Source organism: Aquarana catesbeiana, linkage group LG03 (assembly GCF_042186555.1).
Source record: "Aquarana catesbeiana isolate 2022-GZ linkage group LG03, ASM4218655v1, whole genome shotgun sequence".
Classification (NCBI taxonomy): domain Eukaryota; kingdom Metazoa; phylum Chordata; class Amphibia; order Anura; family Ranidae; genus Aquarana; species Aquarana catesbeiana.
Window position 1 is genome coordinate 681,360,610 of NC_133326.1, and position 23,674 is coordinate 681,384,283.

Sequence of the window (23,674 nt, forward strand, 5' to 3'; positions counted from 1 at the left end):
ATGAGATCTTCCAGTCCCAGTTTATGGTTGGAGAAGCAGGAGTTTATAAAATCTGAAGGCTGGTTTTATATTGATGGCTGGTGAGTGTACATTTTATACACACAGTTGGTGGAGCACTTTCATTTTAAATTTGATAGGACGTATTATTTTTTATTTTTTACTTGCATTATCTAGTCTTTATGTATGGGCTAATTTATGGTTTATCATTGATCATACAGTAGTGCCTTACTTTTGCTAACTTCAAAGTAAAATTTCAATGTTTTGTCAATAAAACTATTTGTAGGGCATTGACTTGCGTGGTGGGGTGGCCTATGCCCATACACTGTTATTTTGCACTAAATTGGCAAGTGACTTTTTATTAAAAATGACAGCACCCTGTGGTAAAATTCTGATTGTATGGCCCAAGACAAGACAAGGTTCAAGAAAAAAAGCAGTAAAAAGAGGACACTCTAACTGCAATGAAAATTACTCCATATTTCCTCTCTCTAGCACAGACCTGACCAAGGCCAGGACTTTATAAACAGGCATACTTCTACATGCCCACGAAGGTGGAACCAAATCAAATTGATAATAACCCAATGTGTATACTGTCTACATATCACCTAAGCTTGTCTCCTGCACATGGAGAGGGGCTCCAGGGCTGATGACTGATACTCTGAAACTTTTATAGTGATAAAGTCCACTTCAAGGACACAAAAACACACGATGAAATGAGCAGAACTCGGTATCCAATTGTGGAGAATCAACTGTGTGGTAAATGGCATCACCAGACACCTTTGAGTGCAATGCCTGCTCTCCTTAGTGTTTTACCCATTACATGTCATGCTGCACCTTAAAGATATCCTGCTGTTGGTCTGGTATACCCCCAGATCTAGTTATAATCCTCTCATGATATGCTTTTATGACTCCGCAAGCTCCAATAGAAAACTAGTGCTCAGGGTATAAAGGAATAAGGCTCATAGCATAATATTCCTCCTAAAATATTATCTTTTTAATGAGATTAAGAACATTTACTTAAACACTACTTGGTAAAACCATGTAAAACAATCCACAAAGGGCAAATCGCCTCCTCAGGATCCTCCTCAGGGTTACTGATAATGGGATATGGGAATGTGTAATCATTCTTCCAGAAGCGCATTTGTGAGGTCAGGCGCTGATGTTGGACGAGAAGACCTGGCTCACAGTCTCCACTCGAATTCATCCCAAAGGTGTTCTATCGGGTTGAGGTCAGGACTCTGTGTAGGCCAGTCAAGTTCCTCCACCCCAAACTCACTCATCCATGTCTTTGTGGACCTTGCTTTGTGCACTGGTCCAAATCATTTGGTGGAGGGGGGATTATGGTGTAGGGTGGTTATATTCAAAGGTGGGGCTTGGCCCCTTAGTACCAGTGAAGGGAACTCTTAAGGTGCAGCATACAAAGACACTTTGTGGGAACAGTTTTGGGATGGCCCCTTCCTGTTCCAACATGACTGTGCACCAGTGCACAAAGCAAGGTCCATAAGGACATGGATGAGCGAGTTTGGGGTGGAGGAACTTGACTGGCCTGCATATATTTGTATGACAACAGTTTATTGATATTAATTAATTCTACTCTGTATTCCAAAGGCTGTTTTTTATGCTTTATTTTGAACATGTGACCAGCAGCAGAGGACTAGAAACTCCTCCTGCTCATGTTTCCCTGCAGACAGGCTGGGAGAGACCTGGGTCATGTGACATCTGTATATCGGTTAGGAAAAAGGTACTTAGATTTTTTTTTTTTGTTTTTAGTTTTTTTTTTGTTTACAAACTTTTTTATGCAGAGAAAAATGGTGCTGTTAGATGTTTTTTTTTTTATTAAAATAATTAGAGTGACATTATCCCTATACAGAAATAGAAGGGACAATGTAAATTAAACAGTGTGTGTTTGGTATCACTATAATAGATGCAATTATTATTTGTAATATTTTTATTTCATTTATTCTTTAAGCACCAGTGTACACAAGACCTTATAAAGGTTGCAGGTAGCTCCCAGAAAGGATGGATACCAATGTATCAAAAGGGGAATTCCAGATTATAAACATTTATTTCTAAGTAATAAAACTTTCTTTTATTCGCCTTGAAATGTAATAATAATTTATTCTACTTGGTGGAAAATAGTCATTATATTTTGAACATAAGTTATTTGTTACAGCAGTAGGAAATCCCAGAGCAGTCTAATTGACTTAATTCACTTCACCGGGAGAAAAGCAGCTACATCTTGTTTTCTATAGAGGATTTAGTTGATCATTTAATTGCACAGAGAAAATGACTCGCAGTGACATGAAGCAGACTCTGAGGGGTTAATAAAGTCACAGGCTACAGAGTGATTTTGATATAAAAAAGGGAAGTAAACAAATTCCGAGGAGGTGGGGGGACAACGTGCTAAAACAGTAAGTAAGATGGACCCAAGCTGTCATATACAAGCCACACTGAGAACACATCTGCAATAAAATCCCTATTGGTAATATTATACTAATCATATCATAATTCACTATTATGCTAATAGATATTTAATTGAATATTGATATTGAAAAACACAGATGAATACAGTTCTGTAATCATCAATACATTGTTAAATCTATTTTTTAAGCAATGTAATTATCAGAATATGACCAGATATCAGTCCTTTGCAGTCCTTGTAAGGCAGGGCTGGATTGTGAGAAGAAGCAGTACAAGGATCCAATTGTATGCTGGGCCAAGTGACAGAGAGATGAGCTTAATACTGTGCTTTTTATCCTTTCAAGGGCAATGCTGTTGGTTTTGTTATTTTATCTTTTATTGGGCTATTCATTTTTATCTTGAGCTCTTATCTTGATTTCTGTATTTTGTGCATGCACTGAGGAGCAACTACAAAATACAGGGTTGGAGCAAAAAGTTAAAAAATAAATAAAAATGCTGGTCTGTTTATTAGAGTGGACCTTTAAAGTGCTGCATGAACATATTCTTGGCATGTCACAATATATACTGTATTGTCAAAAGTATTTGGATACCTGCCTTTACATTAACTTTAATGGCATCGCAGTCTTAGTCAGTAGGGTGCAATATTGAGTTGGCCCACCCTTTGCAGCTGCAACTGCTTCAACTCTTCTGGGGAGGCTGTCTACAAGGTTTAGGAGTGTGTCTATGGGAATGTTTGACCATTCTTCCAGAATTCCAATTTGTGGGGTCATGCACTGATATTGGACGAGAAGGCCTGGCTCGTAGTCTATGCTCTAATTCATCCCAAAGGTGTTCTATTGGATTGAGGTCAGGACCCCAAGCTCACTCATCCATGTCTTTATGGACCTTGCTTTGTGCATTGGTCCAAATCATTTGATGGAGGGGGGATTATGGTGTGGGGTTTGTTTTTCAGGGGTTGGGCTTGGCCCCTTAGTTCCAGTAAAGGGAACTCTTAAGGCATCAGCAAACCAAGACATTTTGGACAATTTCATGCTACCTATGTTGTGGGAATAGTTTGGGGATGGCCCCTTCCTGTTCCAACATGACTGCAAACCTGTGCACAAAGCAAGGTCCATAAAGACACGGATGAGCAAGTTTGAGGTGGAGGAACTTGACTGGCCTGCATAGAGTCCCGTCCTTGCAAATGCGCTTCTGGAAGAATGGTCAGACATTCCCATAGACACACTCCTAAACCTTGTGGACAGCCTTCTCAGAAGAGTTGAAGCTGCAAATGAAAAGCTGAAAGCTATAAGATAAAAAAATAAAAAAATGGCAACTACTTTTAATATTACATCATGCTGAAGTGTAGTTACATAGCAACATTGTTGGAGCTTCTGAACTTCTTTTGTAGTCCTTCCTTCCAGGCTTACATTCAGCTATCCCTGATCCAGTGAGATTTAGCAAATGAGATTACACATCAGCATGTCAACAATTTTTGTGCTGAGCCTGTGCATGTACTGTGTACTCCTGATGTACTTCTATGGGGAGCTTCCAAGTATAGGCTAATACTCCAGATTAACTCTTCAATGGGATGATTAGGAGTTCAAAGGGCATGTGTGGGCACAGCTGAGGAGATTCTGACATGCCTTTGTGTGGCCAAGACTGGTGGAAGGGCTTGGAGCAAGATGGATCTTTGATCTAGTTACACTTTAAAGTTACATAGTTGGTAAGGTTGAATAAAGACACCTCCCCATCCAGCTCAACCTGTGTGGATGTGTATATATGTGTGTTTATGTCAATACCATTTCCCATATCCCTGTATATTACATTTGCTAAGACGCCCAGAGTTTTTTTTTCAATTATCGACATTACCTGCTGACACCACCAACCGTGGAAGGGAGTTCTACATCTTAGGCGCTCTGACAGGAAAAAAAAACCCTTACACAGTTTAAGGTTAAACTGCTTCTCATCCAACTTCATTGAATGGCCATGTGTCCACTTAAGTGACCTGAGACTGAATAGTTTCCTCCATATGCTAGAATCACCATTAAGATATTTGTATATTGCAATCATATCCACTCTTCATCATCTCTTCTCCATGGAGAATGAGTTAAATGCTTGTCATCGTTCCTAAAGCTTCTCAGAGCTATTTGTGGTTGAGACTACTTTAAAGCAGCAGGATGAGATTGTATCACATACCAATATTAATTGAAATCTGAAAATATGCACATTGTCTTCTCAGGATATTCTATCTCAGCATGTTGGTCCAAATCTACACTGTAATGTATCACGTCCTTCTCTTCCATCTCCTTCTACTCCACCACTGCTGTGGACATCAGTGCAGACTGGACATCTCAGAGCTTCAGGAGGTCAAACAGCCAGGAGATATATTGGTGGGAGTTGTATTACCCCTTCACCTTGGTGCTTCTGTCTATGTCAATACCTTCACCGAGAGACCACCTGGGGTTACTTGCTCTATGTACGTGGAACTTTTTTTACAAATTTTTTGTGTACTAATTTTACAATACTATGAATTAACATTTATTTTACAAATACTTTATAAATATATGTGTATACTTTTTTTTTTTTTTTTTTTACAATTCTTTTTTTTTACATTTATCCATCTATACACTTTTAGTTAGACATTTTATAGCTTTTTTACAATTCACATCAAGTCTAAATTTTACAGATCACCAATTACAGCACGGGAGATTTTAGACCGCTTCTCTCTAACTGATCCTCCATGCTGCTGCTTTGAGCACAGATGACAGGTGGGAGAGAATAACCAGTTCAGTTTGGAACTTGAGCTATTGAGCTCTCTAAACAACAAGTGTTTTCAGAAAAACAGCTGAGGCTATTCTATAAAAATGTGAAAGAGCTACCACATTGTGTTATTATAGTGGTTTTTTTTACCTATTATACTCTCTTAACTTTTAAAGGCTTCTCTGGGGCCTAGAGGGACATTTTTGTTGCAATTATTTTTTATAATATTTTCATAAATAAGAAATACAGATACAAACTTACACCCCAAGGGCGAATGAACGGACAATGTTTTAAAGTACCATGGAAATCATAGCATATTGTAATGGAAAATGAGCATCTTAAACAGTAACAATAAAACATAAGTAAAATAAAAAATAAAAAGTAAAAGTAGGCCAAAAAAAACATAGAAGTCACAGTCAGATTCGCTAGGAAATGTAACCTTAGATAATATCAGGTACAGTGTATATAATGTTTATAATTTGAATTATAGTCTTAGAATATATTTAAGCCTGAAGGTTTATTATATCAGGTCTTCCAAGGCTCCCAGGCTTTAGATGCCTTCTGTAATATACCGTTTGGTGTGGCAAACATTAGCTCGCATGTAGCATGGTTTTGCATTGTTTGGATGACCTCATTCATCATTGGAGGATTAGGGTCTTTCCAATGTCTAGCTATCGCTATATGTGCTGCTAATAGTATGCTGTCCAGTTCTGGGCACCAGTCCTCAGGAAGGATGTACTGGAAATGTAACGAGTACAAAGAAGGGCAACAAAGCTAATAAAGGGTCTGGAGGATTTTAGTTATGAGGAAAGGTTGCGAGCACTAAACTTATTCTCTCTGGAGAAGAGACACTTGAGAGGGGATATGATTTCAATATACAAATACCATACTGGTGACCCCAAAATAGAAATAAAACTTTTTTGCAGTAGAGAGTTTAACAAGACTCGTGGCCACTCATTAAAATTAGAAGAAAAGAGGTTTAACCTTAAACTACATAGAGGGTTCTTTACTGTAAGAGCAGCAAGGATGTGGAATTCCCTTCCACAGGCGGTGGTCTCAGTAGGGAGCATCGATAGCTTCAAGAAACTATTAGATAAGCACCTGAATGACCGCAACATACAGGGATATACAATGTAATACTGACACATAGGTTGGACTTAATGGACTTGTGTCTTTTTTCAACCTCACCTACTATGTAACTATGTATTAGCCAAACGTCTTCTGACATGCACATTTCTATTAGCCAAATGGCTGGTTGGTATTCTCTGACAGGCATAATGTTTTTGAACTTGTGTGTGTGTAGCAGACCCACAGCACACCATAATAGTTAGGTGAAGAAGATATTGTCACCTCATGTAGCAATTAAGGTACATTTGCACTATTGGAGCAAGTGGCCAAAAAGCCCATTTGGGAACATATTAGACATATAAGAAACACAGATAACAGTAGTTCAAATGAAATAGGAGTTTATGATCTTCCAAAAAAAATATAAATTATCAGCTACAATTTGCTGCCAAGCCACTGCCCCTCTACCCACAAAATATTCCAGGTATTTCTGCTGTCAATCTCAGACAATTTCTGAGGGCAATCCATTTTCAATAGCCGTCAGCAGACAGACGAGCTGCAGCCTCTTCAGCTGGGCCTGCCACTGCAGGGTCCACGTCGCTTGGCAGTGAGGCTAGGCAGCACAGCAGCACAGGACCACATGGTTTATCTTGTAGAGTGCCAGGTTGATTGGAGTCAAAAACAGCCTGAAATGTCTCGATAGGATGCCAAAGGCGTTTTTGACCACCCTTCTGGCATGAGAGAGCCTGTAATTAAAGATTATCTGCTCTGCGGTTAGGTTCCTCATAGGAAATGGCTTCATCAAATGTTCCCCCAGAGCAAAGGCCTCATCTGCCACGAAAACAAAACTGAGGCCCTCAACATTCTCCTCAGCAGGTGGCAAGTTTAAGGTGCCATTCTGGAGCCGCTTGTAGAACTCTGTCTGCATAATCACTCCTCCGTCAGAGTTGCGGCCGTTCTTCCCAACATCCAAATACAAGAACTCGTAGTTGGCAGACACCATAGCTAGCATGACTATGCTGCAAAAACCCTTATAATTAAAATAATAGGAGCCAGAGTTGGGTGGTGGTACAATCCGGACATGCTTGCCATCAATAGCACCACCACAGTTGGGAAAATCCCACTGATGATGGAACTGGGCTGCAACATCCTGCCATTGCTCTGGGTTGGAAGGAAACTGTGGACTAAAAAAAGAAAAAAGAAATTACTACTTCTACACATAACATTGCAAGCAGATTTGACACAAACATGCTTAGCCAACATAAGGATACACTTAAATGAGTATTTTAAGACAAAAGTGGAAGGTCAACTTATCTGATTCCTCCTCCCTCTTGTGGCCCATTAGACAAATATTGGGAGGGGGAGGTAATAGGTAGATGTTTTGGACAGGTAACCCTCTCCACTTCCATGAGAGCTGTTTGCATAAATATTCAGTGATACTTTGGCCAGCCCCTCCTTACTTACACTATTGGCAGCCCAGTGGACAGGTAAGGAGTGTCAAAATCTAACAAGCTGGATACACACTGTCCAAATTGCAGCACATTTTGACATTATGATTTAAACAATCAATATAATAGGAGACAAAAACTTAATAAGTTCCAATTTGTAGGTAATCAGGCAGGTCCTTGCACTACATGGTTTGGTGAATTTATACAGAAATTTAAACACAAAAGAGGGATAGTGTGTATGGGTTTTGCAAAGTCAGCAGATAGAGTATTTGGATCTGTTGAATTAGCATTTTTGTGGGGGAGGGAGGGTTCAAAATGAGTTGGGGGCCCAAAAAATGACCTCTTGCACCCTCACTGAATTTGAGGCCAATAATAACATTTGTAAACATGTTAGGGGTTGTTTAGGGTAAAATGTAGCTGATAAAAAACATTGTTAAGTTACTAGGCTAGGTGTGTATGGGCCCAGGATAGCATGCTGGGGAGCTTAGTGAAGGAAAATATGCATGGGGGCCAAAAAAGGAGCAGGAAAAGCTTACAGCATGCATGAGGACAAAGAGGACATTCACAGCATATTACAATATTGATACTTATGTAATCAACAAGTTAATACAATACATTAGCAAACATAAATACATAGAATGTCATCTTAACCGCTTCATACCCGCGCTATTGCCAAATGACGGCAACAGCGCGGATCTACATTGCCGGGACAACGTCTATTGATGTCGTCCCGTGCACGAGTGGCCTGCGCGCCCCCTGCAGGGCGCACGCGGCACGCTCAGTGATCAGCGAGTCTTTGAGACTCGCCTGATCACAGATCATAGTAAGGTGTCGGTCCCGACCCCTTACCACATGATCATCTGTCAGCCAATGACAGTTGATCATGTGATGTAAACAGAGCCGGTAATCGGCTATTTTTTCTCCTCGCGCTGACAGCGTGAGGAGGAAAAAAAAAGCTGATCACCAGCGGCCGTGAGAGGGACATCAGTCCCGATCACGGCGATCATCTGCCCCCTGCCAGTGACACCTAAGAAAAGGGAGCAGTGCCGCCTACCAGTGCCCACCAGCGTCACCCATCAGTGCCCACAGTGCCATCCATCAATGCCCACAGTGCCATCCATCAGTGCCCACAGTGCCACCCATCAGTGCCCACAATGCCACCCATCAGTGCCACCCATCAGTGCTCACAGTGCCACCCCTCAGTGCCCACATCAGTGCCACAACAGTGCTGCACATCAGTGCCACCTATCAGTGCCCATCAGTGTCACCTACCAGTGCCCATAAGTGCCCATCAGTGCCACCCATCAGTGCCGCCCATCAGTGCCCCCCATCAGTGGTACCTATCAGTGCCCATCAGTGCCACCTATCCGTGCCACCCATCTGTGCCACCCATCAGTGCCACCCATCAGCGCCCATCAGTGGCCATCAGTGCCGCCTTATCTGTGCCCATCAGTACCGCCTTATCTGTCCCCATCAGTGCTGCCTTAACTGTGCCTATCAGTGCCGCCTTAACTGTGCCTTTCAGTGCCGCCTTAACTGTGCCTATCCGTGCCCATCAGTGCAGCCTATCAGTGCCCACCAGTGCCGCCTCATCAGCGCATATCAATGAAGGAGAAAAATTACCTGTTTGCAAAATTTTACAACAAACTATGAAACATGATTTTTTTTTTTTTCAAAATTTTCCATCTTTTTTTGTTTGTTTAGCAAAAAATAAAAATCCCAGCTGTGATCAAATACCACCAAAAGAAAGCCCTAATTGTGGGAAAAAAATTATAAAAATTTCATTTGGGTACAATGTTGTATGACCGCGCAATTGTCATTAAAAGTGCGACAGCGCTGAAAGCTGAAAATTGGTCTGGGCAGGAGGGGGGTTTAAGTGCCCAGTAAGCAAGTGGTTAAAGGTAAAAACTTACCCAAAGATAGTCCTTCTGCAGGACATGGATCATGGCTGAGCAGGTCTCTGGATTAATGACTCCCAGAGCCTGGGGGGAGATCCCAGTCGTAAACGTGAGACCCTGGAGACTTTTCCCTGACGCCAAGTACCGCAAGGTGGCTATGAGCCATTGCTCTGGTGTGATGGAAAGCCTCATACATGTGTCCTGCTTCTTAATATAGGGGAACACCAATGCCAAGAGTTGGTGAAAGCAGGGATCCGTCATCCAGAGATAATTCAGAAAATCATCTGGATTATTCTCCTGGAGCTCCCGCAGCAATAGCATATGACAAAATTGGTCACAATCAAGCAACCATTTTTTGGTGCAAGAACTCCTCTTCCTCCTGTTCCTGGACTGGACTTGGGTCAAAGCAATAACTCCTAGTCCATTAATTACACATTCTCTCCTCCGATTAAGCAACATGGCAGGTTGAAGAACGGCCATTCAGAAACGAACTGAAAAGCGCAAATCAACACTCACCAAACTTCTGCTAACACGAAATTAGCAGAAGGAGCCCAAAGGGTGGCGCTTGAGGAATGAACTTCCTCTTTATAGTCTCATAGTTCGTCTAGTACATCACCACGTTTGTGCTGTCGACCGACAATTTGTGTACCGTTAGTATGCAAGACAAGATCCTGGCACACGCCCTTTTGACGAAAAAAGGAAATGCTTAGTTGGCCAACAATCGTATCGTGTGTACGAGGCTTAAGAGTTCTTTCCCCACAGCCACCAATCATATAATCGTTGGAAGGTGAGATGAACTAAAGGCCCGTACACACGGTCAGGAAATCTGAAGATAATTTTCGTCCGATAAACGATCTGCCGATTTTCTGATCATTAGTATGCTGCTTTTGGCAGCCGACTACGAATTTTCGGAAGACAAAAACTGGATGTGCAGGCTTGAAAATTTTTGTCTGATGTGACCACAACGTCCAATTTTCATTTCCTTAGTATGGTTTTCTGCCCAAAAAAAAATCTGAAGAGCATGCTCAGAAATGAAAGAACACATACAAAACAATTCAACACATCACGTTGCTTCTGACATTGAATTCTGTCGTCAGAAAATTTTCTGATGGTGAGTACCCTCTTCACTTTCGATTTGAGACTAACATCCAAAAAAAAACTGACAAAAATTCATCCAATAATCTGATCGTGTGTACAAGGCTTTAGTGGTGAGGGCAATTGGGTAACTTTTTTTTTCTAGCAAGGGAGCATCAATGTATGACCAGGTGAGTGTTCTTTATAGCAATCTTGTTACTAGCAAATTGCTACCAGCGATAGGATTTCCACATTGATTGCTAGTCCAACATTACCCTGTATGGCTCATTTTTGAAAATGTAGGTTGCCTGGCCATTTCTGGCTTCAATACTTCCATGTCACCACTCTGAAACAAGTATATTGGGAAAAGACAGGATTCCTAATCTCTGTATACTTGTGCCAAATCAGCAATTTAGAAAGTATTGAATCTAATGTATTAGCAGACAGCCGTTTAAAGAGACTAAAGCCTCGTACACATAATCGGATTGTTGGCCAACAGAGCGTCAGACTTTTGTCCGAAGGGCGTGTGCCAGGCTTGTCTTGCATACAAACGGTACACAATTGTCGGCCAACAAACATGAACGTAGTGAGGTACTACGTGGAATTTCAGCTCTTGAGTGCCACCCTTTGGGCACCTTCTGCTAATGTCGTGTTTGGTGAGCATTGATTCCGAGCATGCTTGTTAGTACTTTGGACTTTTGTGTGACCGACTTGTGTACACACGATACGAAAATCTGACAGCAGACCGTTGTCCGCTGAAAAATTACTAGCCTGCTATCCAACATTTGTTGGCAGAAAGTTGGACAACAATTGTCTGATGGAACGTACTAACGGTCGGATTTTAGGCAAACAGTCTGTCATCACACAATTCCCTGCCGAAAATCCGATCGTGTATACGAGGCTTAACATTGACATCCTACATACTTCTCACATGGTAGGTTTCTTTTATACAGCTCTGCCTATACAAAATATAGATATTTTTAATCAGTACAGGGGTCTTTCTTAAGTTTAATTTATTGGATCTTCAATCATATGAAAAAAAAAAAAAAAAGACAGTCACAATGGCACAAATAAATTAATTCTAAGATGGCTACAATGTCTTCTTAAAGGAACCTTATTACTTATGCATACAGAGTTTTCTGGAGTTCTTAAACAAGTGACACTTCTCCATGTAACTTCTCTATGTAAAGATTATCATCGTATTGTGTTAACACATCAGGTTCCACTTTGAGAGCTTCCAACAGTCCCAAGCCATGATGTTTGCTATGGAAGAGATCAACCAGGACCCCAATATTCTTCCCAATGTGACACTAGGCTTCCAAGCTTTAGATTCCTGTGACACTCTCCGTCTGGACCTCGGAAGCCCTTTACAAGTCCTAAGTGGAGCCAAAATGGCCACCCCCAACTACAGGTGTCTTCCCGACATTCCTCTAGCAGCCATTATTGGACCAGCAATCTCCACGCACTCAATTTTATTAGCCCATATTTTAGGACTCTACAAATATAATCAGGTACTTTGTTTTGCAGATGTGTTTCCTTATTATAATCACTTAGTTTTTATTTGATCCTTCAAAGCATGTTTGCATTTTATGACAAGTGTTCAAAGTGACATGGGGATAGCAGTGACATCCCTGTCCAAATATGGGCAATGGTCATACAGTATTTGAGCAATGACTTTGACCAAATATGGTCATGGCCATAATTGTTCAATGATGTCACTATTATCTCTTGCCCCTCCCTTATATAGCTCAGGGAGCTGTCATTCAGCTAGGAGTACTGTCAGGATCGGTTGTGTGTGCAGGGTCTGAATAAGTAGGGGTGCTATGTACTTCTTGCTCATTCACACGGGGAAGGTATCTGGGTGCCTGCCTGCTTTTTTTTAAATTGGGCTTCCAGATTCCTATAAGCTCCCGTCCACAAACCCCCTATCATAAATCAGATGTGACCAGAGCTGTGTGGACTGCACAGAGTGAACCAAACATATGTAGGTGAAAAAGTAAGTAATTTATTAAGATAAGTTAACAATATATAAATGCAACCACCCTCAATATCACACAGTGCACAACAAACCAATATCAAACAAGACCCACAAATAACAATAATCAGACAAGTATATACAGCAAAAGGGAATACCAGAATTTTAATCAATAGCCAGGCCGGGTTCATAAACGGGAGGTCAGCAGATGGGGGGCAAAAAGTAAGACAGACAGGGAGAAGGTAGAAGGGATCAGGCTTCAGGACAGGGATCCAGGGATACAGGACAGACAGGAACAGATACAAATACAGGTTCAAGGTCAGGTTCAGGATACAGGGATCAGGTTCAGGTTCAGAGCTTTCATTTCAGGGCACAAGGGCGACACCAAGGCAAGGTGTGTGTGAGCTTGCCGGGTATTTATACCATTTCCTGCAATCAGGCTCAGGTGATGCCTGACTGCAGGAGGTGATATCGGCTCCATACTGCCAGGAACCACCCGCTGGTGGACGCCAGTACTGCGGCCCTAAGTTCACATAACACCAGCAAGGAATAGCTCCCCTGACAGTTCCAAACTGCCAGGAGACACCTGCTGGTGGACATTAGTACTGTGCACCAGATGTCAGATAGTGTCATCAGCGGGTGGAACCTTTCCTGACAGTACCCCCCCTCAAAGGGAACGACCTCTGGACGCTCCAACTAGGAAAAGTCCATGGCGTCAAGCCGGGCAGCGTCACATCAAGCTGGGCATGAGGAAGGTCCATGGCTTTAAACTGGGCAATGGGCTGAGGCACCTCAGGCAGGGTAGCGGGCAGCGACACATCAAGCTGGGCAGCGAGCAGTGGTACATCAAGCCGGGCAGTGGGCACATCGAGCTGGAGAGCGGGCACAGACACACCAAGCTGGGCAATAGGCACATCAAACTGGGTAGCAGGCCAGGAAACGGGCACCGGAACCTCAGACCGGGAAACGGGCACCGGAACCTCAGACCGGGAAACAGGCATCGGGAGTTCAGACTGGAACACTAACACTTCAGGCTGAAACACTGGCACTTACACTTCAGGCTGGAACATTGGCACTTCAGGCTGGGACACTGGAACTTTAGGCTGGGACACTGGCACTTCAGGTTGGGACACTGGTACCGAGACTTCAGGCAGGGACACTGGCACCAAGACTTCAGGCTGGGACAATGGCACAGAGACTTCAGGCTGGGACACCGGCCCCTGAGACTTCAGGCTGGGACACTGGCACAAGACTTCAGGCTGGGACACTGGCACGAGACTTCAGGCTGGGACACTGGCACAGAGACTTCAGGCTGGGACACTGGCACAGAGACTTCAGGCTGGGACACTGGCCCCGAGACTTCAGGCTGGGACACTGGACCCGAGACTTCAGGCTGGGACACTGACACCGAGACTTCAGGCTGGGACACTGGCACAGAGACTTCAGGATGGGACACTGGCACCGAGACTTCAGACTGGGACACTGGCACCGGATCTTTAAGCTGGGACACAGACACCAGGACTTCAAGCTGGGATACAGGTACTGGAACTTCAAGCTGGGATACAGGCACCGGAACTTCAGGCTGGAACAGATTGGCTGGTGTGGAGGCAGATTGGGTTAATGGCAGGATCGTATGGGTTGGAAAAAACTTAATTTTTTTCTTTGGCTTAGCCACTGAAGCTCTGTAGGTGACTGCGGGACTGTAGGTAAGGGGTGCAGCAGACTGTTAAGGAGGGTTGGAATATGGCAGGGAAGAGGTAACAGTAGCTGGGGGAAGTTCTTATGGGTTTGTAGGCAGCTGAGAAGAGGCAGGTGGGTAAAAGGCAGGATAGGGGCAGGGAGCAGAAACCGAATATTGGTATTTGGTTGGAAGCAGCGTATACTGGGCTGCGACTGAGGTTGCCGTGGGTGATGGGGAAAAATACATTTGGGTGGGTAGGTGTCTGATGGCAGAGGTGCTTTGTTTGGCTGGGGCTGATTGCATCATATCAGACCATGATGAGAGTATTGGTTGCACAAACTGCAGTTTTAATTCTCCCTGTCTAACAAAGGACTGAACGGACACAACACACTCTGTAATCACCTGTTGGGAACAGGCTGAGTATTGCTCACAAAAGTACATGGGATCATCTTCCAGAAGCCACACCAGAGATACAACCTGATACATACTAAAAGGGGGAGAGAAATCATCATGGCCCTTTGGAATACAGGGCAGGGCCAGCTCTGTACACATTTTGATTAAAGGCTGCACCTCCCTAAACAGTATACAACCCTGATTGACCAAGGAGTGAGCCAAACTAATAATTTCAAGCAGCTGATCACTAGTCCATTCTTTCAATGCCTGGCAATATTCACTACTCTCTGACGCCAGCAGAGCAAAACAAAGTGAACCAAAAATAGTTCCCTTGTACAGCCACTTCTGGTCAGGGATGGCCTTGGTGTACTGTCATAAATCAGATGTGACCAGAGCTGTGTGCACTGTACAGAGTGAACCAAACGTATGAAGGTGAAAAAGTAAGTAATTTATTAAGATAAGTGAACAATATATAAATGCAACCACCTCCAATATCACATAGTGCACAAAAAAACAATATCAAACAAGACCCACAAATAACAATAATCAGACAAGTATATACAGCAAAAGGGAATACCAGAATCGTAATCATTAGCCAGGCCGGGGTCATAAACGGGAGGTCAGCAGATGGGGGGCCAATAAGTAAGGTGGAAGGGATCAGGCTGCAGGACAGGGATCCAGGGATACAGGACAGACAGGAACAGATACAAATACAGGTTCAAGGTCAGGTTCAGGATACAGGGATCAGGTTCAGAGCTTTCAGGTCAGGGCACAAGGATGACACCAAGGCAAGGATGTGTGAGCCTTGCCGGGTATTTATACCATTTCCTGCAATCAGGCTCAGGTGATGCCTGACTGCAGGAGGTGATATCGGCTCCATATTGCCAGGATCCATCCGCTGGTGGACGCCAGTACTGCGGCCCAAAGATCACATAACACCAGCAGGGAAAAGCTCCCCTGACAGTTCCAAACTGCCAGGGGACACCTGCTGGTGGACATTAGTACTGCGCGCCAGATGTCAGATAGTGTCATCAGTGGGTGCAACCTTTCCTGACACCCCCAAAACTACCAATCCAAACACTCCTTCATGTTGAGGTATTTTTAGGTAGAGGCCAAAGGGGAAATATAATTTTCTAGCAATTTGAAACTATTTTTAATTTGAAATCTCAGTGGTTTAAAAAAAATAAGTGCTTCTACTGCTCATGCTTTTTTTAATTTTGCAATTGTACGTTTTTTTTCCAGGGCAGTGCCCACCCCGTATATTGTTTTTGACTTCCCTTGCCTATTATCCCAGAAAATAGAATTTTTGATTTGACAGGGCAGTTCGGCTCTAGATCCCTGGTTTTAACCATTCCTCACTCTGTAAAATAGGATAAATGTTCAGACAGAGGTGAAGGCCACACCAAGAACGTTATTAAGTATTTAAAAAGTCTTGACTAGGATAGACTATTTAGCCTTAGAACTCAAAACAAAGATATTGCACGTCTTATATACATCTATCATTTTTTATTCATAACAGATTAGCCATTTTTCCACGAGCTATCTACTTGGTGATCGCAGAAAATTCCCATCTTTCTTCAGGACAGTACCAAGTGATGCCTTCCAATCTGTTGGACTAGCAAAACTGGTGCTGTATTTTGGTTGGACCTGGGTCGGTTTGCTTGCTTCAGATAGTGATTATGGTCAGCAAGGAATCCAATTGGTCAAACAAGAATTATTAAAGAGTGGAGTATGCGTGGCCTTCACTGAGAATATAATTATGAATAATCAAGAACGCAATGCGCAACATATTGTCAAGATCATGCGAGCATCAACAGTTAAGGTTGTTGTTGTGTTCTCCACTGAAACTGAACTTTTTGCTATCCTAGATGAGATGCTGAGGCAGAATGTTACGGACAAAACATTTGTGGCCAGTGAAGCCTGGTCCACAACAAGTATACATTCCATTGAAAAATACTCAAAACTTTTGACCGGCACCATTGGGCTTGCATTCTACAGTGCAAGCATTCCAGGACTTAAGAAGTTTCTTAATGCTATCAATCCCTCCATGTCCTTGGGTAGAGACTGGATAAAAATGTTTTGGGAAGAAGCCTTTGACTGCAAATTCAATACAAATAGAAATGTCACAGATGTTTTGGACTCTGCATTTAGAGAGTGCACAGGAGAGGAGAGTTTAGAAAATATTCAAAACAGTTTTACAGATGTCTCCAATTTAAGGACCACATACAATGTCTACACAGCAGTATATGCAGTGGCCCAAGCTCTGGAAGATCTAAAAAAATGTGTTTTGCAGGAAGGGACATTGTCATCAAGTCGTTGCGCAGACATCTACCATTTCAAGCCTTGGCAGGTAATGTAATGCACAAATCTTCTTAAAAAAGGGAATTGAACAATATGGCCAAAAGTTTGCAGACCCTGGACCATTACACCTTTATGTGCTTGTTGGACGTCCTATTTCATAACTATGGCCCTTTAGCTATACCAGCCTCCCCTATTCTAAAAAGGGTTTCCACAGAATTTTGGAGTGTGCCTGTGGGAATTTGGATCCATTTATCCAAAAGAGCATTTGTGAGCTCAGGTACTGCTAACAGATGAGAAGGCCTGGTTCAAAATCAGTGTTCCAATTAATTCCAAAAGTATATAGTAGGGCTGAAGTATAGGCAATTTAAAGCGGAGCTCCACCCAAAAGAGGAAGCTTTGCACCCCCCCTCCACTGCCATTGTTGGGGGGGAAGCGGATACCTGTCAAAACCTGGTACCCGCTCCCACCTGCTCCCCGGTAAGATCACCGCACAATGATCCCGGTGATCTATGAAATTTTCAGGCCCCTCCTCCTTCCCCTGCCCCTGCTGCCTTCTGGGAGACCCAGAGGTCCCAGAAGACAGATGGACCATTCAGAAACGCAGCGCGACTCGCGCATCCGCAGTAGGAAACAGGCTGTGAAGCCAGAAAACTATGTCTTTATGAAGCTAATGTAACTCAGTAACTCGGAGGGTATCCACATACGTTTGGTCATTTAGTGTATGTATCGAATCAACGTTTATTTTATGATAAATGATATATTATATAAAGCTTTATAAAATAAAACTAGTTCATCGATTCAAAAATGTTGAAAGTTTACAGTATAAGGGTCTGGATCAGGTCAATTAAAAAAGTCTTCAATAATTTAATAAACAAGGATATAAGAGTTTTTTTTACAATATGGGAATAGCATAACAGTTACTTTAATGTTAGTTTGTGCACTAGAATGTGTGCAAAGAGCCCCCTATCCACACATACACACCACCCTCCTATACTCCACTTGCTAGTGCCCCTCCCCGACTGTTAACTTCTTCTGCCTTAGCCGGCAGTAAAATACCCAATGTTGGCTAGTTTGGGCACTAGAGGGAGTGGTGGCATCATTACTTTGTGGGTGTGCCAGTGCTTGGGCCTAGTGATTGGCTGCTAGACCTCAGCACTGTCACATAGGAGGAGTTCACATGATCTCCTATACCTGGAAGCACTGCATAGTCTCACTTGCTGAGATGAAAGGAACAACAGAGAAGTGAAAACTAAGTGGATATCAGTGAGTTGAGAGAGCCCATTGCACAGACACTGTGTCTTTACGTTGTGCTTCATCTAACAGGGTCGTCCAAGCAGCTAGCACTTCGCCCTGCCCAAACTCTTACTAGATTGACTTGGGACTCTCTTTGAATGGAATAGCAACACAAAAAGCAGCAAAAACTAACATAGATACACTCTAATGCCCCGTACACACGATCGGACATTGATCGGACATTCCGGCAACAAAATCCTAGGATTTTTTCCGACGGATGTTGGCTCAAACTTGTCTTGCATACACACGGTCACACAAAGTTGTCAGAAAATCCGATCGTTCTGAACGTGGTGACGTAAAACACGTACGTCGGGACTATAAACGGGGCAGTAGCCAATAGCTTTTGTTTCTTTATTTATTCTGAGCATGCGTGGAACTTTGTGTGTCGGATTTGTGTACACACGATCGGAATTTCCGACAACGGATTTTGTTGTCGGAAAATTTTATATCCTGCTCTCAAACTTTGTGTGTCGGAAAATCCGATGGAAAATGTGTGATGGAGCCCACACACGGTCGGAATTTCTGACAACAAGGTCCTATCACACATTTTCCGTCGGAAAATCCGACCGTGTGTACAGGGCATAAGAGTATCTTTATTAAAGTAATAATGAACAGATGCATTACTTTGTAGAGAACTAACATACTCTGATACACATTTATTTATGTAAGATACCCTTCTCTTTCCCAGCTTCTATATTACATGAAGAACGTCCATGTGAGCCTGAGTAATGGGAATGAATTTTATTTTGATGAGAATGGAGAACCACCTGCAGTCTATGACATTGTAAACTGGCAGCTGAGCCCAGAGGGTGGCATACGTCAGATTAAGGTTGGCAGTTATGATAGCGCGGCAGCTCCTCGACAAGTACTCACCATCAACGCAAGCCTATTGTTTTGGCCTTCTAAAGATAATCAAGTAAGATTATTCTAATTATATACTAAATTTACAATAAAACAAGTATAAGTTCACCAGTGGGGCTCTTCTTGCTTAAACGACAGTGCATTATAGCAGGTGCTTATACACATTTGGTGCTCAGTTGGTGGGATCTGATGACTAGAGCTCTTGTCTGTTCTTTCAAGGGCAGCCAACTGTGGATTTTAATTATTTCTCCAACCCCAAGGCTGTTTGTATATCACCTTTCCTATGAATCAAACATTTAATTTAAACCTTAACATACACCAGAATGCCTTGGCCTGGTTACCTTTACCTTTTGAAGTTTTTGGATAACATCTTTGTGCATATAAAGTGCTGAACACTATTGGTACCATTTTGAACAATATTTTGCTTCCACTAGAGTGCTGTACTAATAGCTGTTGAGACAGGGTTCAATACAGAAGATGAAATATACCCCTACCACTTAAACCTCCCAACCCTTATTTTAACCCCAATCCTAACACAACCCTTCCTTGGGACTCAATTAACCCCTTATTGAAGATATTCACCTTCTGTGCTTTGATACCCTGTGGCGACATCTAAACGTTTCAGGTCTTAAGCCTCGTACACACGATCAGATTTTTCCGCAGACAAAACCGCTGACTTTTGTCCGAAGGGCGTTGGCCATGAACTTGTCTTGCTTATAAACTGCAAGGAATTGTTGGCCAACAAACACGAAAGTAGTCACATACTACGTGGTTTTTCAGCTCTTTAGCGCCACCCTTTGGGCTCCTTCTGCTAATTTCGTGTTAGTAGAAGTTTGGTGAGTGTTGTTTCGTGCTTTTCATTTTGGGCTTTTCATTTTGCGCCTTTTATTTTGTGCTTTTCATTTCGTGCTTCTCAGTTCGTTTCTGAAGAGCCGTTCGTCAACCAGCCATGTTGCGGAATCGGAGGAGATAACGTGTTATTTATTATTGGCCTTGGAGTTATTGCTTTGACCCAAGTCCAGTCCAGGAACAGGAGGAGGAGGATTTCTTGGACCAAAATTTAGTTGCTTTATTAATTGTGACCAATTATGTCATATGCCTTTGCTGCGGGAGCTCCAGGAGAATAATCCAGATGATTTTCAGAATTATCTCTGGATGACGGACCCCTGCTTTCACCAACTCTTGGCATGGTTGACCCCCTATATTAAGAAGCAGGACACATGCATGAGGCTTTTATTTTATTTTTTGGTTGAATAATGATTTGATTTGGTATATTTTCTATATTTTTGGATGCATAGAATGCACTTTTTGGTTAAGTTCTATTGGCAGATAGCATGTCTAATTTTATTTGTTTTCTTATTTTTGAATGCACAATAAAAAAATTGTGTAGAATAATACTTGGCTATGTGTTTTACTTCAAATGACAGTTTGGGAGTAGGCAGTTACATTTTAAAAAATACAATGTAAAATTAACAAGGGACACCAATATAGTTGTATCTTTGATCTTAAAAACTACGGGATAATAGTGTTGTGATAACTTGCCCAAATAAAAAATAAAAAAATAACAAGCATAATAATATTATTCTTGATATCACTAGGAAAAAAAAAGCCTTTGAAAATTTGTTTGCAATAACTCCATCAGTATCACCAGCAAAGCAGCTTCATTATTATCCCATTAAAGAAGAAGAGAATTGTGCGCTGCATTTCGAGATTTCAAAATTTGCTGCGTCACAAATGTTAATTCTCCATTACGAACGCTAGTTTACAAGACCGACCGCTTCTGGCTCGTCCTTGCTTCCGAGCATTTGTGTTTGTACTTTGGACTTTTGTCTGATAGACTTGTGTACACACGCTCAGAAAATCCGACAACACACATTTGTCCACGGAAAATTTTAAAGCCTGCCATCCAACCTTTGTCCGCGGAAAATCCGACAACAATTGTCCGATGGAGCGTACAAACGGTCAGATTTGTCATCACACAGTTCCCATCGGAAAATCCGCTCGTGTGTATGAGGCTTTAGAGTCTGCCGACCAGGATCAATTGTTTGTTCCAATAAAAAAAAAAAAAATTCCTATATGACCAATAAAACAGGTCACTTTAGATCAGAAATTACATGCTAAATACATTAATTGTACATTTCCCTAGGTCCCTCTCTCAATATGCAGCAAAAGTTGTCCTCCAGGGTTCTGGAAAGCGGCTAGACGAGGAGAACCAATCTGTTGTTTTGAGTGTGTACCTTGTCCTCTAGGGGAGATCGCCAATAAAACCAGTAAGTTTACTGTCTAGATACATGCTCCATCAGGATAGCAAAGGAGGCTAAGGCAAACTATGGAAAAACAAATCTTCCATCTAATGCTCTAGAGCAGTGGTCATAAACCCTGTCCTCGGGGCCCACTAACAGGCCAGGTTTGCAAGATAACTAAAATACATCACAGGTGATATAATTTGCTGCTCAGTGATTGCAGTATTCTAATCTGCATCTCTCCAAGGTAATACATAAAACCTGGCCTGTTAGTGGGCCCTGAGGACAGGGTTGATGACCACTGTTCTAGAGCACAGGTCTCAAACTGGCGGTCCACCAGCTGTTGCGGAACTACAAATCCCATTACGCCTCTGGCTATGGGAGTCATGCTTGTAACTGTTGCAATGCCTCATGGGAATTGTAGTTCTGCAACAGCTGGAGGGCCACCAGTTTGAGACCCCTGCTAGAGACCTGTGAAAGCCAGGTTCAAAGCTTACTTGTCATAAACAAACAAAAAGATTTCCCAGCATACTAACCGACCATTGTAACAAAAGATAAAAAGCCCCGGATACACTCACTGTATAGAAAAATGAGGCTCACTAGTATGTAACAAAGATGTATAGCCTCGGTTTTGTTAACTGTATCACCTCTGTAAGTAAAAGCAGGTGCGATCCAGATGACTCAAGTATAAATACAAAAATTGTAGACTAAAGGTCCACAAGGAAGCCACATAAAGGATCAGTTGGTTGAAAATATAAAACAACAGCTTTATTAATCACAATGTATTACCAAAAGTAGTACCTCCGCCAAGTCACATTAAAATTAGGACCTTTACACACAGGAACTCTATTCAACTGGGAGTTTGTCTGTTTGTGTGCATGCGCAGTGTGAGCAGCTGCTAGGCCTGTTTATGACAAGGTTGTCCTAATTTGAATACGATTTGGTGAAGTTACTACTTTTTTTTTATATGTGACTTCCTTGTGGACCTTTAGTCTTCAATTTTTGTACACTTACCGACTAGCCCGCAAAACAACCAAACTGGCCCTAATCGCCCTCCAGGCATACCTGCCTGCCCTTAATCTATCCATTCTTGTATGTGCTCCTACTACTATGGAGGCTCTGGAAATTGTACAGATGTCCCTTGGCGTTGGCACAGTGGCTTCTGCATATATTTGCAAATGTGAGCAAATAAAACCCTCTGTTTTTAAAGTAAACTGCTAAACAGGGCCAATTTGGTTGTTTTGCATGCTGGTTTGTAAAGTATGCTGGGAAATGTTTTGTTTGTTTGTGATGTGCATTGCCCCTCCATGTGCACCTTGCTGCAAAGGTCAGTTATAGATTGGGGTGGTTGCCACTTTTTTTTTTTTTAACAACATACTTGTGCTTTCATCAAGTTTTTATTTCTGTCCTCACTGGTGAGATTCATCTTCTATACCTGTCCTGGTAACCATTGTCTTCAGAAGGAAGTGATGGAATTTTTTTTTACAGTTGTCAACGAAACAAAGGGTGAGGGGAATTCAACCAATGGGGACACCTGTTAAAATGACAACGGTCTAAGAAGAGAGTCCCCCTTACTTTGAAGAGGCTTTCTTTATCCATTCCCTCTGCTATCCAAAATTGAAAAATAAGGAAATATTTATTTATTACAGATATTCATACAGCACTGACATTGACAATCGTTTTACATATACACTATATTGTCAAAAGTATTGGGACACCTGCCTTTACACGCACATGAACTTTAATGGCATCCCAGTCTTAGTCCGTAGGGTTCAATATTGAGTTGGCCCACCCTTTGCAGCTATAACAGCTTCAACTCTTCTGGGAAGGGAAGGCTGTCCACAAGGTTTAGGAGTGTGTCTATGGGAATGTTTGACCATTCTTCCAGAAGCGCATTTGTGAGGTCAGGCACTGATGTTGGACAAGAAGGCCTGGCTCGTAGTCTCCACTCTAATTCTATTGGGTGAAGGTCAGGTGCAGGCCAGTCAAGTTCCTCCACCCTAAACTCACTCATCCATGTCTTTATGGACCTTGCTTTGTGCACTGGTGCTCAGTCATGTTAAAATAGGAAGGGGCCATCTCCAAACTGTTCCCACAAAATTGGGAGCATGAAATTGTCCAAAATGTCTTGGTATGCTGACGCCTTAAGAGTTCCCTTCACTGGAATTAAGGGGCCAAGCCCAACCCCCGACAAAAAACAACCCAACACCATAATCCCCCCTCCACCAAATTATTTGGAAGGGCCAAGCTCAATACTTTTGGCAATATAGAGTGGATGAGCA

The 23,674-nt window shown here is 42.4% G+C and overlaps 1 protein-coding gene across 1 annotated transcript in view; it reads left to right on the forward strand.

Annotated features, from left to right (window-relative positions):
* The window catches only part of LOC141134112 (extracellular calcium-sensing receptor-like), a 28,092-nt gene continuing 4,418 nt past the window's right edge, over nucleotides 1-23,674 (forward strand). The window contains exons 1-5 of the mRNA XM_073623697.1: nucleotides 1-80; nucleotides 11,865-12,156; nucleotides 16,214-17,044; nucleotides 18,977-19,204; nucleotides 21,296-21,419. Of these exons, the coding sequence (XP_073479798.1) occupies nucleotides 1-80; nucleotides 11,865-12,156; nucleotides 16,214-17,044; nucleotides 18,977-19,204; nucleotides 21,296-21,419 (1,555 nt within the window). The remainder of the gene's footprint in view (nucleotides 81-11,864; nucleotides 12,157-16,213; nucleotides 17,045-18,976; nucleotides 19,205-21,295; nucleotides 21,420-23,674) is intronic.